The sequence below is a fragment of the Moschus berezovskii genome, chromosome 23 (genome assembly GCF_049115385.1).
Source record: "Moschus berezovskii isolate FMDL1 chromosome 23, NW_MosBer_1.0, whole genome shotgun sequence".
In the NCBI taxonomy this organism is placed as follows: Eukaryota; Metazoa; Chordata; class Mammalia; order Artiodactyla; family Moschidae; genus Moschus; species Moschus berezovskii.
The window spans coordinates 39,715,580-39,733,095 of NC_142482.1; the positions used below are offsets into that span (position 1 = coordinate 39,715,580).

Sequence of the window (17,516 nt, forward strand, 5' to 3'; positions counted from 1 at the left end):
TCAAGTGGCAGTGTGGCTTAACTGCCTGAGCCACATTAAAGTCCATCAGCCAGTATATGTTTTGAGGCCTCCAGTGGATCAGGATCTGCTAGCTCCTGGAAACAGAAGGAAGAACAAGAGTAAGACCCTGGTGATATGGTGCTTTCACTGTCATAAGGGACATGAACATTAAGCAGAAATCATAAAAGAAGATAATCAAGAGACCTAATGGATTCCATATGACTATAATCAATAATATATAAAAATGCAAAAAAGATATGGCACATGAAACAAGACCAGAATTACATACTATTGTATACAGGAAAGAAGAAAGCACTCTTAGAAATTAGAAATATGATCATAGAAATAAATAATTCAATAGAAGAATTAGAAAATTAAGTTGTACTTCCATTTAATGCTACAAAATGGAAAAGTAATGGCAAGAGGGAAAGAAGAACTATAAGAATTCTGGGTTATCAGCAAGGGATTCAAACACATCAAGAACATAAGTTTCAAAGAGAATGGAAAGTAGCAAATATTTTTGAAATTTCAAGAAAGTTTCTCAGAGTTTGACAGACAAAAGTTTATACTTTGAATGGTCCCAAGTTCTCAACACAGTAGATGAAAACAGATCCACACAAAGATATATCACAGATGAAATTTTAGTAAAAAGGGTGGAAAAGAAGAGACCTTGAGCACTTCCCTGGTGGCATAATGGATAAGAATCCACCTGCCAATGCAGGGGACACAGGTTTGAGCCCTAGTCTGGGGAGATTTCATATGCCCAGAGCAATTAAGCCCAGGCACCACACCTGTGTGTTGCAGCTACACAGCCCCCTCGCCCTCCTGAACACCCCAACTACTGAGCCCACGAGCCTAGAGCCTGTGCTCCACAACAAGAGAAGCCGCCTCCCACTTGGTGCAACTAGAGAAAGCCCTTGGACAGCAATGAAGACCCAGCGCAACCAAAAATAAATAAAATTTTTTAAAAAGAAGAAACTTTGAAAACTTGAAGAGGCAAAAAAAAGTCTGCTCTGGAGAAGCTAGAAAATGTTGAAGCAACACTTTCTAAATTCTGAGGAAAATTATTTCCAACACAGAATTCTAAACCAAGTCACTATGTGAAGAAGTGCTAGTAGCCTGAAGACATTTTTAGATATTCGCAAGTGTGTGTGTGTGTTAGTCACTTAGTCGTGTCCGACTCTTTGAGACCCCATGAACTGTAGCCCACTGGGTCCTCTGTTCATGGAATTCTCCAGGCAAGAATACTGGAGTGGGTTGCCATGCCCTTCTCCAGGGGATCTTTTTAAACATTTAGAGTTTCAGTATTGTACTTTACATGTTCCCTTTCTCAGTATACTAACTAGATGAAATAGAGGGAAAGTGTTTGAGAGAACCAAAAAGAGGAACATGTGAGATCCAGGCAACAGGGAAGCCAGTAGGAAAGAGAGGCAGAGCTCAGCCTAGGATGAGGTGAAGGAGGTTCCAAATGTCAGCCACGCCCCAGGTGAGCAGGGAACCTGTCCCTGTGTGGCAGCAACGAGGGCCGTGGGAAAGTCTGTGCAAAGAGACGAAGTTGGTAGAATATCTGATGTGCTTGAATATATTCATAAGTACTTAGGCTGTGGAGGAAAGTTTGGGAGTGATCTCATAATCAATACAACAGAAACTAAGCAAATGAAGGAATAAGACATTTATTAACTCCAGAACAATGTTTTTAAAAATTCAAGGGAGAAAAATTATCATAGTCTACTAAATGCTTAGCTGTGAGTAGCATTTATTTACATGGTCATAATAATGTAGACACTAAACACTGAGCTAGTAAAAATTATAAAATAATTATTTGAAGGATTGTGGTATGTTAAAGAGAGCGAAAAGCAAAGTAGAAAAGGAAAGATATAAGCATTTGAATGCAGAGTTCCAAAGAATAGCAAGGAGAGATAAGAAAGCCTTCCTCAGTGATCAATGCAAAGAAATAGAGGAAAACAACAGAATAGGAAAAACAAGAGATCTCTTCAAGAAAATTAGATATATCAAGGGAACATTTCATGCAAAGATCGGTTCAATAAAGGACAGAAATGGTATGGACCTAACAGAAGCAGAAGAGATTAAGAAGAGGTGGCAAGAATACACAGAAGAACTGTACAAAAAAGATCTTCATGACCAAGATAGTCACTGATCACTGACCTAGAGCCAGACATCTTGGAATGTGAAGTCAAGTGGGCCTTAGAAAGCATCACTACGAACAAAGCTAGTGGAGGTGATGGAATTCCAGTTGAGCTATTTCAAATCTTGAAAGATGATGCTGTGAAAGTGCTGCACTCAATATGCCAGCAAATTTGGAAAACTCAGCAGTGGCCACAGGACTGGAAAAGGTCAGTCTTCATTCCAATCCCAAAGAAAGGAAATGCCAAAGAATGCTCAAACTACCGCACAATTGCACTCATCTCACACGCTAGTAAAGTCATGCTCAAAATTCTCCAAGCCAGGCTTCAGCAATATGTGAAACGTGAACTCCCAGATGTTCAAGCAGGTTTTAGAAAAGTCAGAGGCACCAGAGATGAAATTGCCAACATCTGCTGGATCATGGAGAAAGCAAGAGAGTTCCAGAAAAACATCTATTTCTGCTTCATTGACTATGCCAAAGCCTTTGACTGTGTGGATCACAATAAACTGGAAAATTCTGAAAGAGATGGGCATACCAGACCACCTGACCTGCCTCTTGAGAAACCTGTATACAGCTCAGGAAGCAACAGTCAGAACTGTACATGGAACAACAGACTGGTTCCAAATAGGAAAAGGAGTACGTCAAGGCTGTATATTGTCACCTTGCTTATTTAACTTATATGCAGAGTACATCATGAGGAACGCTGGGCTGGAAGAAGCACAAGCTGGAATCAAGATTGCTGGGAGAAATATCAATAACCTCAGATATGCAGATGACACTACCCTTATGGCAGAAAGTGAAGAGGAACTCAAAAGCCTCTTGATGAAAGTGAAAGAGGAGAGTGAAAAGGTTGGCTTGAAGCTCAACATTCAGAAAACAAAGATCATGGCATCTGGTCCCATCACTTCATGGGAAATAGATGGAAAAACAGTGGAAATAGTGTCAGACTTTATTTTTTTGGGCTCCAAAATCACTGCAGATGCTGATTGCAGCCATGAAATTAAAAGACGCTTACTCCTTGGAAGGAAAGTTATGACCAACCTTGATAGTATATTAAAAAGCAGAGACATTACTTTGCTAACCAAGGTCTGTCTAGTCAAGGCTATGGTTTTTCCCGTGGTCATGTATGGATGTGAGAGTTGGACTGTGAAGAAAGTTGATCGCTGAAGAATTGATGCTTTTGAACTGTGGTGTTTGAGAAGACTCTTGAGAGTCCCTTGTACTGCAAGGAGATCCAACCAGTCCATTCTAAGGGAGATCAGTCCTGGGTGTTCATTGGAAGGACTGATGCTAAAGCTGAAACTCCAATACTTTGGCCACCTCATGCGACGAGTTGACTCACTGGAAAAGACTCTGATGCTGGGAAAGGTTGGGGGCGGGAGGAGAAGAGGACGACAGAGAATGAGATGGCTGGATGGCATCACCGACTCTGTGGACATGAGTTTGAGTGTACTCCGGGAGTTGGTGATGGACAGGGAGGCCTGGCGTGCTGTGATTCATGGAGTCGCGGAGAGTCGGACACGACTGAGCGACTGTACTGAACTGAACTGAACTGAAAGAGAGCTAATTCACTAAAATGATACACAGAGAAAAACAAAGAAGGAGCACTATGAATATGCTATTTAGAGGAACAGAAATACCAACAGGAGAAACAGACACAAAAGTTAAAGAGGTTGGCTCTGGGATCAGAAATGGGATGTATGGAAGATTGGGGAGGCTTCCCTGATGGCATAGATGGCAAAGAATCTGCATTAAATGCGGGAAACCTGGGTTAGGAAGATCCTCTGGAGAAGGGAATGGCTACCCACTCCTGTATTCTTGCCTGGACAGTTCCATGGACAGAGGCTGCAATCCATGGGGCTGCAAAGAGTTGAATACAACTGTGTGACTTTCACTCACTCACTTATCTCCAATAACGGGCCTTGTAGTGGTATTTATTTTTCAAGATGTGTGCATATATGTATCTGATAAAAATAAAAGTCAACACAGTAGGTGACAGAATGGACTCAAGTATTGTTCTATGAGGAAAGTCATAGAAATGGGGCACTGGTTGGAGGGGGACATGGGATCAAGTGGTGGATTTTAATGGGACCATTTTGTTTTCATTTATTTGGTTTCATTTTGTTTGTTTTAATGAGGTATTAATACTACAGCATATTTGTATGCAAGAACGAATGATACAGCAAAGACTAGGAAATTGATTATTGGGGGAAGCAGGGGCCCAATCTTATGCTCAAGCTGAGAGGTGACCTGAGATAGGTATGGGACCACCCATCATCACTGGTGGGAAGGCAGAGATACAGACACAGAGCTTGGGGCCACTGACATCTATGCCCATCATCGTAGAGCTTTGGCACCTGGGCAGCATCAGGTTATATAATAAACTAGAAGAAAATACAACAGAATATTTCCAAGTGTGAAGGCTACAGTTATTTTTATTATCATTTATTTTCATCATTTTATAAATTTTCTATAGTGAACATGCTTTATCATATATTATAGAATATCTGTATACATTATAATCAGAATTTTAAAAACTTGGTTTAAAGTTTGAAAGGGAGGACAGATGGGTAGAAAAAGTCAGGAACTTGGGGCGAAGAGCTGGAAGTGTAGGACTACCATGTTTGGACTCTGGTGCGATAAACTTAGAGCCGTTTCTCCATTTTCAGGACACCGTTCTCTGTGAAGGGCAAGCAGAATCTTTCCCTTCTTTGGGAGGCTAAGTCATTTATTACTATCTTGTCAACTGGTTGATGCTTTTAAGAAGGTGGTTTTTGAGTTTAACATGGTATTTTTACCTCTTCAGTGGAAGGATTTGTCCAGATACTATAGCTCATTTTTTCTAGAAATGGAAAATGGAAGGTGAAACAGATCTGTGAAAAGATCTTTGGGGAATTTCTGGTTTCAGTTCTACACATAAGCAGCTTGGAAATCACCTTTCTGTCCTTAAGACAAGTAAAAACCTGAATGAGCTGAAAAATTACCAATTCTTCTAGAATTCATAAACCAGGAGAGGAAACAGGGCAAACCACTGCCCCCAAGATGAAAAAAAAAATTCCCAAAAGTTCCCCAAAGCAAAATTTAAGTTTATTACACTCTGGGAACTATTCACATAGCATTTACATTGTATTTACAACCATTTCCATAGCAATTGCAGGTATTGTATTACAGGTATTAGAAATAACCTAGAGATGATTTCAAGTACACAGGAGGATGTGTGTAGGTTATGTACAAACACTATGACATCATTTAAAAGGGACTTGAGCATCCACAGATTTTGATATCTTTGAAGGGCCTTGAAATTAATCCCCTATGGATGCTAAGGGACAATGTAGATCACTGAATGGAATAAAGAGCCTAGAAATAGACCCACATAAATATTGTCAACTGACCTTTGACAAAACAGCAAGGCAATGGAGGAAACATAAACTCTTTAATAAATGGTGCTGGAACAACTGGACATCTATATTAAAAAAAAACATCAGTCTCACACAGACGTTATACCCTTTACAGAAATTAACTCAAAATGGAGTACAGACCTAAATGTAAAATGTTAAACTATACAACACCCAGAAGATGATATAGGAGAGAACCTTGATGACTTCTGGGTATGGTAATGAGTTTTTAGATACAACACCAAAGGCACAATCCATGAAAGAAATAATTGATAAGCTGGACTTTAATTAAAGTCTTCTATAAATGTGAGCAAGGATGTGGAGAAAAAGGAACTCTTACGCACAGTAGGTGGGTATAGAAAATTAGAGCCACCATTATGGAAAGCAGTATGGAATCCCTCAAAAAATTAAAAATGGAATTACCATGTGATCTAGCAATTCTACTTCTGGATGTTTATCTGAAGAAAATGAAAACACTAACTCAAAAAGAGATGTGGCAGCCACGGCGATGGAGAACGTGGGATGTCCGGAATCCCGGGTGGGGCGACCGGGTGAACCCCTGAGTATGAGCCTGGACCACGAGTTTTGCCAGCTGAGTAAGGCCAAGGCTAGAGCACAGACGAGTGGGCAGCTGCAGGAGGAGGCTGCCCTCTGTCACCAGCTAGGGGAACTCCTGGTGGGATGGTTGCGGCCAGGCTCTGGCCTCCGTCCTGCGGGCCTGCCCCTTGCTCAGCACTGTGTGCTTCCAGGCCTGTGACTTAGGCCCCAGCTTTTTCCTGAACCACCAGGCGGCCCTGAGCAGCACACTCCAAGATGCCCAGTGCCTGAAGACACTGGCTCTGTCCTACAATGGCCTGGGCACCACTGCCCTAGCCCAGGCCCTGAGCAGCCTACCGGCGCACAGGCTCCTGCATCTGGAGCTAGCCACTAGCAAAGTGACCAAGGCCTCATGGACCCTGGTCAGTTACCTGATCCAGAAAGGCTGCACCCTGGAACACCTGAACCTGTCAGCAAACCACCTGAGCAACGTAGCCTGAAGAGCTCTGAACAGATGTCTCCGTCTCTGCTCCTCACTGGTCTCTCTCACCTGCCTGCCAGCCCTGAGATCAGTTGTACTGGCCTGAAGGAGCTCCTGGCTGCCTTCCGGGATCAGTCCTGAGACCTCAGCTTCCTCCGCCTGTCAGGCTGTGCTGTCCAGGCCCTTGGGCCTGGGCCTCTGGCACAAGCTTATGGTGCAGCAGCCGTCTCTCCACTGAGGACTGTGATGCCCTGCCTGCCTGCTGGGCACCAAAGGAGGCACCCTGGACCAAGGCCCCAAGCTCTTCTTCAGGTGCCTCTGACTGGCCAGCGCCATGCCCCGCCCGCCCCACCCAGTCAAGCCTCTACTAAAGGAAGCCATTCTTCCTGCACCTCCCTCTGCTGCTATTGTCTGGAAGGCAAGTGGGAGGCAGAAGGCAAGGTTGTAAAGCTTAGAGCCCTCCTGGAAGTGAGGATGTTACTGAGACAGGTTCATCTGCCCAGTTAGCAGCGAGCCAAAACCGCTGCATGCCAAGGTTTGCAGCAGAGAAAGGATTTAGTCACAAGGCAGCCAAGTGAGGTGACGGGAGGACAGATCAAATGTTTTCTTCCCCAAAGGCCAGGGGCTTGTGATATTTACAGGACAAAGAAGCAGGCCAGGGGAATTCCCTGGCGGTTCAGTGAGTAGGACTCAGCACTTTCACTGCCAAGGGCCCCAGGTTCAATCCCTGGTGGGGGAAATAAGATCCTACAAGCCGAATGCCTGTCTCCTCCTCCTCTACCCTATCCCCCAAGCAGGGTGGTCTTAGGCGTGGGAAAAGGACATTGGAAGCAGGAAAAAGGTGAGGTAATCTGCTCTTCAGAGCCGCATCTGAATTACTTGCTTCTTCAGGGGACCCATGTTAAAAAATGGTGGCGCATGACGGAGGAAGGGGGCTCTGTTGTCAAAAGGTCATTCATTAGACACCTGTGCAGGGCCAGTTTTAGTATGAAACATGCAAGTTTTTGTGTCAACAATTAAAACCAACTTGATCAGTGGGGAGAAAAGAGATGCACACCCCCATGTGCACTGAAGTATTACTACAGTAGTCAAGATATAGAGACAGCCTAAGTGCCCATCGATGGTTGAATGGATATGAAAATGTAAGAGGAATATTAGTCTGCATATAAAATAATGGAATCTTGCCATTTGTATCAAGATCTAATGTACAACAGTGGGATGGGCATAACCTTCATACACTTATTAAAAAAAAATTATCTATTTATTTTTGGTTGTGCTGGGTCTTCATTGCTGTGCAAGGGCTTTCTCTAGTAGTGGAGAGTGGGGGCTTCTCACTGTGGTGGCTTCTCTTGTTGCAGAGCACAGGCTCTAGAGCATGCGGGTTCCAGTAGTTGTGATCAGTGGGCCCTGTTGCTCTGCGGCATGTGGGATCTTCCTGGAACAGGGATTGAACCATGTTTCCTGCATTGGCAGGCAGATTTTTAACCAGTGGACCACCAGGGAAGGCCCAAACACATTTAGAAGGGGAGAAATGGGAGGCACAAAGAGTCACTGGTCCATAGCAATGTTCAAATACAACCAAAACCGAAATGAAATTTGTCATTCTTTTTCCATCTCTCATTCTCAACCTCTACCCCCAGTAACTGTACCCTCTTCCCATGTTAGGGGAATCCCAGACTTTAAGTGCCCTGGAAGAAGGCAGAGACTACCTCCCTCCATATGAGAGGAAAATTTGCTTCCCCAACATTCTTGCAGGTGGACACAATGTAAGTCCACAGTTAGGTGACTGCATAATGACTCTGGCTCAGGGTGTGGTGGCATAAGTTGAAACAGTGAAGAATGCACTCGGCAAAGGTGGCATGAATAGCAGTAATGATACCCATTTGCCAAGAGAAGTAATGAAAGCAGTCCCAGCCTGGTACGGGATCAGTAGTGTGAGTTGTGATGTCTGTGCTCAGCTGAGGCCAGTGGGTCCGATGTGGACCCCACCTAGGAGGACTGTGGATTCTGTTCCTGGCTGTGTAGCTTCAAGTTTATTCTGTGGCTTTTCCTGAAATGAAATGAGTCCCCAGGGTACATATACACACAATTTTCATTTATGTAACAGAAAAATTTGTATTCTGTTGATTACACTAAGGAATGAGTGAGAAATCCATTTAGGTAATAGTTTCAAACAGCAAGGATTCATTGATTTTCATTATTTTGAGCTGATAACACTTCTTCAGTCTTCCACCCGGCTATGTACCTCAGGGTAGAGAAACCTGCCAGGAGCCAGCACGCGAGATCCCACCCATGACAAGGTCATGAAGAGAAGACCTGACAAGCAAGGGAGATCAGGACTTCAGGGGTTTCAGGACTTCAGGGGTTTCAAAAAGCTGCCCCGGCGCTCACCTTAAAGATGATATCTGTCTTTCTGATGCTTATCTTTCTGACTGCTCCTTAGTTTCTGTGACACAGGCAGAAGGCCTTCCCCGATCTCTTTCCAAATAGAATCGACTTGTTTATGCCCTTGGCACTAATGCACATGACCGCTCACAACACCTTAATCATAAATAGCATAAAGAACCTGATCACGCAAAAAGCCCTAATAGGCGTAGAGCCCTTCGGGGGGCGAAGAAGCTCTATTAGAGAATATAAAAAATATTATTGTAGAAGTTGTTACTGAATCCATGTTTGCTAGCTGTGTTTTTGCGCTTGATGTAGAAATTATTGTTACTATAGTTAGAATTTAGAATAAGAGTTTAGCCCTAGTGTAGAAACAGTAAGACAACCGAGGCTTTTAACCAAGAATGTTAGGCAGAGGCTGCCTCACTGGAGCCGCAGAGTCTGTGTGTAGTAACTAGAAAGAACTGATCATTGTGTTAAATTTCTAATATGTTGCAACCTGCTGAACCTTTACCCTATGAGATTATAACTTTTCTGTTTTCTGTTTAGCTCAAGGCAAGTGGAAAAATAAGAATAGCTTACAAAAAACAGCTTTGCATTTACCTAGCTTGTAAGAAAAGGTCATGAGATGTTAATAGGCCCCAAGGCCAGAAGATAATGTATTAATATCTACTATAGAAAAGACTCTCGTAAACAGAGAAGTATGCGGAAAACATTCTGGTTTTGTAAAGGGCAAACTGACGTAATGTTGAGCTGACTTTGTTCACTCCCCCCTTTAGAACTGTACTAGTTTAGGGTATATAAACACTGATGTAAAAAAAATAAAATAGTCTTGATTCAGCACTCAACCAAGACTCGACTTGCTTTGTTTTCTTTCTTTTCTCGCCGACGCCACTCATCCTGAGGGTATCCCTGGACTCAACCGAGGTTGGACCTCAGTAGAAACCAATATGCATCCCTTTTCTTCCCAGGAAAATACAACTGTTGAGGTGTGGATTTAAGACTCCTCCCCAACCTGAATGCTCTCTGATCACTGACCTCAGTTGTTCCCAATCTGGCTGAGCGCCCGGATTGCCTGTGAGTCTCTGTGATCACAGGTTCTGGTGGGACAGTTTCTACTGAAGGGACAAGGACAAAGAAACAGAGAAGATGAACCACCCAACCAGTGACCACTTTGAAGCCCACAAAGGACTCAGCACTCACTGGAGAGGGCTCATACCTCCTCATATCCTTCTCTGGTCCCACTGACATCAGACTCAGCAGAGCAAACATGTAGATGCTGGAAGATGCTCAGTGCTTCCGTTTGTTTTCCTGTCTCAAACTTTAAGAACCTTTTACTTTATTAACCCATCAACGCTCATGACACGAGTTAGAAAAAACAAATTCACATCCAGATTCTTATTTTCAATATTTCTCAGCACAACATGAAGTTAAGACAAAGGCAGAAAGAGCCCAGCCCCGCCTCTGCCGAAACAGGGGAGTCCAACAGGGAAGAGAACACAGGTCAGGGTGGGAAGGGGGTGAGGTGGGCAGGGGTGGATCAGTCTTCCCACCTCCTCACGTTATGCTAATAGGAGCACAGATGCATTCAGATGCAGCTGCAGAAAGAGGGGTCCAGGGATCTGACGTCACAAAGCAGGACCAAGCATCACTCAGTCCCCCCAAGGCAGGGGTCTCACATTGTGAGAGAAAAGAATCAGGAACTAGTTCAGGTCAGTCATGTAAGGGCTGACATTCTCCACAGCCCCCCACATGCTCACATGTCCCACTCAAAGATCCCCGCCACCCAGTGTGTCCCCTCTGCCCCAATCCCTCTTCCAATCTAGACGGCCCAGGGTCTCACCTTTAGGAACCGTGAGAGACACATCAGAGCTCTGGTCACTGTCACTGCCTGGGGGAGAATAAAACCAGGACGTGGTCAGAACCCACAGGAGAGAAACTAGAGAAGAACTTTGAGAAGGGTGAGCTCCCCCTGGCCTCCTGTCTGCACCCTCACAAAGGTCTCAGGAATCACCCTCTCCATACTTACTTACAGCCTGGGTGTAGATCCGTCCTGTTTCACCTGTGAAAAGAAAATATCACGTGAGAGGCCAGGGAGAAGACTGAGTCATGAGATCCTAGAGGAACCCCTAGTCCTGAACCCCAGAGAACTTTCTGGAACTGTCAAAATTCATGATAGGATCAGGAACACAGAGAAGGGAAACATGTAAGGACTGGGCCACCTGCCCTCCTGGAGGTCTGTCCTCACAAGGATCTCCCTCTGACCTTCAAGTGCTGGAAACCTGGCCCCAACTGGAATTAGGAAGGGGAAATTTTTCTCTTTCATACATGCTTTAGAAAAGCAAAATGTTAGCATCACCTCCATACTCCATGCATGTGTGGAGCATAATCTCCAGTAACCAGGCAGGTAAACTTCTACCTGAGCTTGAAACCCCCAGTGAGACAAGAAAACTCAGATCCCTTCCTCCCTTCCCTACCTGAGCACTTCTTCCTCCAGATCACAGCTCCAGCCACCACGAGGAGAACCAGGGCAAAAATGATGCCCACAGTGAGGAAGGAGGTCTGAGGAGGTTCTGTGGAGGAAAGGGAAGGAGCCCTGACCTCAGGCTTGAGTCCTGACCTTGCTGAACTGAGTCCTGAAGGGCTCCCGCTTTATCTGAGAGGAAGCTCCAGCCCCATCTCCCTCCTTACCCCATCTCAGGGTGAGGGGCTCCTGAAGCCCCTCGTGCTGCACATGGCACGTGTATCTCTGCTCCTCTCCAGAAGGCACCACCAGGGCTGCCCACTTCTGGAAGGTCCTGTCCCCTGAAGGCCTGGTCTCCACAAGCTCCATGTCCCGGGTCTGGTCCTCCCCGTCACGCTGCCAGGTCAGTGAGATCTCCTCAGGGTAGAAGCCCAGGGCCCAGCACCTCAGGGTGACCTCACGGGGAGAGATGGAGTGATGGGTCACATGTGTCTTTGGAGGTTCTGAGAAAGAATTATAAAGTTCACAGTTTGTGTTATCTCCATGGGTCACTGAAGCAGCATCATGTGACCATCCTGAGAAAGGACAGAACAGTGAATTTTTCCCCCAGCTTTACTGAGGTATACTTAACAAAAACTGTACACATTTAGAGTGTACTACATGTTGCTTTGATAAATATGTACACTGTGAAGGTAATTAATGTATTCATCAACTTACCTATGTGTGTGTCTGTTTGACAGGGGTGATGAGAATGATTAAGATCAATTTTAAAGTATACAATACAGGATTATTATTAAGTATAGTCACCAGGCTGTACATCAGATCCCCTGACTTATTTTTTACCCTCTGAGCTATGGAACATTCAGGACCATGGTTTTGAAAAAAGCAGCACAAGAGCTAGATAACAGACTCATCTCCGAGATGAGGGATGATCTATATTATCCTTGGAAATTTCCAGAACGAGAGACTAGGATTCAGTTCAATTCAGTTCAGTCGCTCAGTTGTTTCCGACTCTTCGCGAAAGGACTAGGATAGGAGCTCTAAAAATGTGAGGGGGAGAATACAGACTAAAGGTCCTGAGTCTGGTGGAGGCTGAATTACTCAGAAAAGCTGGAGTCAGGCCTCCTAAGGTGCTCTCAGGGTGAGAACTAGCCTTGAGACAAAGTCTTGGATCACAAGATGGTGGCCAGGGTCAAAGGGCACCGCTGACCAGCTGTTTCAGGGATGGTTTCCTGCTTCTTCCTCAAAGACACTGCTGCTGCTGCTAAGTCGCTTCAGTCGTGTCCGACTCTGTGCGACCCCAGAGACAGCAGCCCACCAGGCTCCCTCGTCCCTGGGATTCTCCAGGCAAGAAGACTGGAGTGGGTTGCCATTTCCTTCTCCAATGAATGAAAGGAAAAGTGAAAGTGAAGTCTCCCAGTCGTGTCCGACTCTTAGAGACCCCATTAGATTCCTTAATTGTCCTTCAGAGAAGTGGGGCCACTGGTGACTGTATTGTACAGAATATGAAAACCTGGGCAGATTCCTCCCTCTCCTGACAGGAAGTTGCGGCGCTGTTCCCACAGGGACCCCATTTTCCGCTCCTCGTGGGAAGCCAGCTCCAGCCCGAGGGGAGAGCAGGGCGGCCCCGCGCCCCTCGTACCTGCGCGCAGCAGCGTGTCCTTCCCGGCCTCCAGGTATCTGCGGAGCCCGTCCACGCACCGGCCCTTCAAGTAGTTCCTCACACGCGCCGCACCACCTTCCGCCTCCCACTTGCGCTTGGTGATCCGAGCCGCCGTGTCGGCCGCGGTCCAGGAGCGCAGGTCCTCGTTCAGGGAGATGTAGTCTCTGCCGTCGTAGCCGAACTGGTCATACCCGCGGAGGAGGCGCCCGTCCGGCCCCACGTGGCAGCCGTACATCCACTGGACGGTGTGAGACCCTGACCCGCCCCGATCACCCGCGCTGATTAAACCCAAACTGAAAATGAAACCGCGTCAAGCCCCGCCGGCTCCTCCCGGGCGGGGGCCGAGCGGGTCCCGCAGTGTCGGGGCGACCCCGCCGGGCCCTGGGGATGGGGGTCGTGACCTGGACCCGGGCCCGCGTCGCTCACCGGCCTCGCTCTGGTTGTAGTAGCCGCGCACGTTGTTCAGGCTCACTCGGAAAGTCTGTGCGGTGTCCTTGGCGTTTTGCGTCTCCTCTTCCCAATACTCCCGCCCCTCCTGCTCCATCCACGGCGCCCGCGGCTCCATCCTCGGATCCGGGGCGTCGCTGTCGAACCGCACGAACTGCGTGTCGTCCACGTAGCCGACGGAGATGAAGCGGGGCTCCCCGAGGCCGGGCCGGGACACGGCGGTGTAGAAGTACCTCAGGGAGTGGGAGCCTGGGGGCGCGGAGGGGTGAGACCCGGCCCGACCTCCTCCCGGCGCGGGTCTCGGGTCCGAGGTGACGGGGCCGGGAGGGAGGACGGGCCGAAGGGCCAGCGAGATGGAAGCGGTCGAAGACCGGCCCGAACTCCGGAGAGGGGAGAAAAGAGGGCTCGGGAAGCAAGGGAGGGACAGGCCGGGACCGGGGAGGGGGCGGGTTGGGCAGGGGCGTCAGGGTCGCTCCGTCCGTGGGGTCCTGCCCCCCAGACTCCCGGGCGGTCCCCTCGCCCCTCCCCGCAGAGGCCAGTCCCTCCCGACCTCGCACTCACCCGCCCGCGTCTCGGTCAGGACCAGGACCCCCAAGAGGAGCAGGAGGACGGTTCGCGGCCCCATGACTCGCATCCTCTGGGTCTGGGAAGAAGCAGAGTCTGGCCTGGTCGGTGGAGACTTTATAACCGGGATCCGCTGATTGATTTTTCTAGAAACCGGGCACCCAGTGGCAGTGAGAACTGGAGCCACATCCTGAGTGTCCAGGCAGCAGGGTAAACACAGGTTGTGAGACAGAAGGGGAATCCCCAAGAGGGAGCGTCCCAGCCCCAGACACTGCCCTTGACCCTGAGATACTGAGTGGCTTGCCCTCCAGGCACCTGAAACTTTGCCCTGATCCCTCCCCTTCTGCTAGGGAGAATGTTGAAACTACCCAAAAATTGCACCCATCTCACACGCTAGCAAAGTAATGCTTAAGATTCTCCAAACCAGGATTCAACAGAACCTGAACCCTGAACTTTCAGATGTTCAAGCTGGATTTAGAAAAGCCAGAGGAGCCAGAGATCAAAGTGCCAACATCCGTTGTATCATCGAAAAAGCAAGAGAGAAAACATCTACTTCTGTTTTATTGACTATGCTAAAGCCTTTGACTGTGTGGATCAAAACAAACAGTGGAAAATTCTTTAAGAGATGGGAATACCAGACGACTTGACCTGCCTTCTTCAGAAATCTGTATGCAGGTCAATAATCTTCAGTTAGAACTGGACATGGAGCAACAGACTGGTTCCAAGTTTGGAAAGGAATATATCAAGGCTGTATATTGTCACCCAGCTCATTTAACTTACATGCAGAGTACATCATGTGAAATACTGGGCTGGAAGAAGCACAAGCTGGAATCAAGATTGCCAGGAGAAATATCAATAACCTCAGAAATGCAGATATGACAGAAAGCAAAGAGGAACTAAAGAGCTCCTTGATGAAAGTGAAAGAGGAGAGTGAAAAAGTTGGCTTAAAGCTCAACACTCAGAAAACTAAGATCATGGCATCTGGGCCTATCACTTCATGGCAAATAAATGGAGAAACAATGGAAATAGTGGCAGACTTTATTTTTGGGGGCTCCAAAATCATGCAGATGGTGACTACAGCCATGAAATGAAAAGACGCTTGCTCCTTGGAAGAAAAGCTACAACCAACCTAGACGACATATTAAAAAGCAGAGACATTACTTTGCAAACAAAGGTCCATCTAATCAAAGCTATGGTTTTTGCAGTAGTCATGTGTGGATGTGAGAGTTGGACTGTAAAGAAAGCTGGCCCTGAAGAATTGAGGCTTTTGAACTGTGCTGTTGGAGAAGACTCTCGAGAGTCCCTGGGACTGCAAGATCAAACCAGTCAATCTGAAGGGAAATCAGTCCTGAATATTCATTGGAAGGACTGATGCTGAAGCTCCAATACTTTGGCCACTTGATGGGACGAACTAAGTGAAGATGACCACTATGCTGGGCAAGATTGAAGGCAGGAGGAGAAGGGGATGACAGAGCATAAGATGTTTGGATGACATCACTGACTCGATGGACATGAGTCTGAGCAAGCTCCAGGAGATGGACATGAGTCTGAGCAAGCTCCAGGGGCTTGGTGATGGATCAGGAGGCCTGGCACGCTGCAGTCCATGAGGTCCCTAAGAGTCGGACATGACTGAGTGACTGAACTGAACTGAACTCCCCTCCGAGAGCTCTTTGTCCCACTGTCTCCCTGAGTCCTAGCTCTGGGGCTGTTTGCGATTTTGATTAAAATATCTACACAATCTTATAAATTAGTGAGGACCCTAAGAATAGTATTATGTGACCACATCTATGCATATTTTCCATACTACAAATAATACACTTTAATAATATTAATAACCCATGTGTTTAATGTGAATAAATATTTCCCAGAATAAAGGTAGTGAGAAGCATAGAGCTTTTTACATTTTTTCCAAGTATCTTTCCTGTCTCTTTCACTAGAATATCAATGGATTTTCAGGTTTGCATCTTCATTGAATCTGTTATTTTGATGATAGTCTGTGAAAGTGAAAAAGCCCACACATAGGTAGGGGTAGTATTTTTTAATAATCATTTCAGATAATTGTGGATGTTCATCTTGGATACAAAAGTAAAACTATTGTACAAAAGTAAAACAAATTGTACTTTCTCAAAGGTTTTTTCCACAATGGACCTGAAACAATATTATTGACTATTTTCTATTCTGTTACATTAAAATCCATAAGCCTATTTTGCTCATTGAACATCTCTTGTACTAATACAAGATTTTTACAAAGTAATACATTGTTTCACCAAATTATACAGATCTTTCTGCTCATTCATTCTTTTAAGAACAGTTGTTTTCCATGAAAAAGAGGGTAGTTCAGAGCACACAGAATTTTTTCTTGGGCCATAGGACTTTGAAATGTAGTAGAAGTGCTTGATGTATACTCTCCATGTCATCACAGAAGATCCTTTTAAAATGTATATTTAAGAATGATGATTAGGAAACATAAGCATTTTTATTTATTTTTAAAAATTTATTCTTTGAAGGATATTTGATATATAATGTTAATTTCTGCTGTACAGCAGAGTGATTCACTTATACATGTTTATAGATATATTCTTTTTCATATTTTTTCCATTTTGGCTTATTAAGGACAGATAAGAATTTTTAATGTGTCATTCTGGATGTTTTGAAGCAAATCTGATTATTAGTTTCTTTTTTCTACGAGAAAGTTTTGGTAAAAGTAATTACTAGTTAAGTTTGCTACCATAGTCTCCATTACTGCTGTTATACATCAAAGCAAATGTCAACATAGTGAGAAGTCAAATCATATCTGAGTGATGCTATGAAAGTAGCTTTCACCTCAGGGATCTCATGAAAGGGTCTCAGTGACATCAAGGGTTCCACAGACCACACTCTGAGAACTGCTGTTTTGAATGAACCAGGGTGTCTCTCAACTGATCCCTGCCTTTGCCTCCTCTTCATTTTGGAAAATGCTTTTTCCTGAGCTGGACTCCCTGCCTCCCCAAACTTAACTGAGGGCCCTGCCCCTGGGCTCCTCTAGGAGAGAACTCACCCTCTAGAAAGTGATGCCAGAGAGTGTCCTCAATCTGGGAAGGAAGGTGAGGGGACAGGTGTTTCCCCTTTGGAACTGGAGACAGTTTGTACCTGAAGGCACCAGACCCACTCATAACCTAGTTTGATTTTGTTACACACAAGCTTAATATGCATTCATATCCCAGACAGAAATCTGACATAGTGTCTAAGAAAAGTGATATTGGCCCTTTCATCTCACGTGGTCTAATGCACCTGACTCGAGGCCCACAAATCATGAAGAGCAGTCCATTCCAACAGAACATTCTGTGGTGAAAGAATTTTTGTACATCTGTGCTGTCCAGTCAGGTAGCCAGTAGCTACATGAGGCTATTTACACCTTAAAGTGACTGTAGTGCTGAGCACTTTTAATTTAAATA

General features: G+C 45.7%; 1 protein-coding gene across 9 annotated transcripts; it reads right to left on the reverse strand.

Annotated features, from left to right (window-relative positions):
* Positions 1-20: 20 nt before the first annotated feature.
* On the reverse strand, positions 21-14,202 carry LOC129543112 (BOLA class I histocompatibility antigen, alpha chain BL3-7-like). 9 transcript variants are annotated; one of them, XM_055405975.2, is made up of 8 exons: positions 14,080-14,202; positions 13,498-13,767; positions 13,051-13,326; positions 11,636-11,911; positions 11,422-11,517; positions 10,978-11,006; positions 10,788-10,835; positions 21-95 (listed from the first exon to the last, which is right to left on the reverse strand). In XM_055405975.2, the coding sequence occupies exons 1-8, from the start codon at positions 14,150-14,152 to the stop codon at positions 36-38; spliced, it is 1,128 nt and encodes a 375-aa protein (XP_055261950.2). In that variant the 5' UTR covers positions 14,153-14,202; the 3' UTR covers positions 21-35. The 9 variants fall into 9 exon arrangements, with proteins under 9 accessions (XP_055261950.2, XP_055261955.2, XP_088687138.1 ...); XM_055405980.2 differs by having other exon boundaries at positions 64-95; positions 10,974-11,006; XM_088831012.1 differs by lacking the exon at positions 21-95 and adding an exon at positions 7,942-7,994 and having other exon boundaries at positions 10,974-11,006.
* Between the last annotated feature and the right edge of the window lie 3,314 nt (positions 14,203-17,516).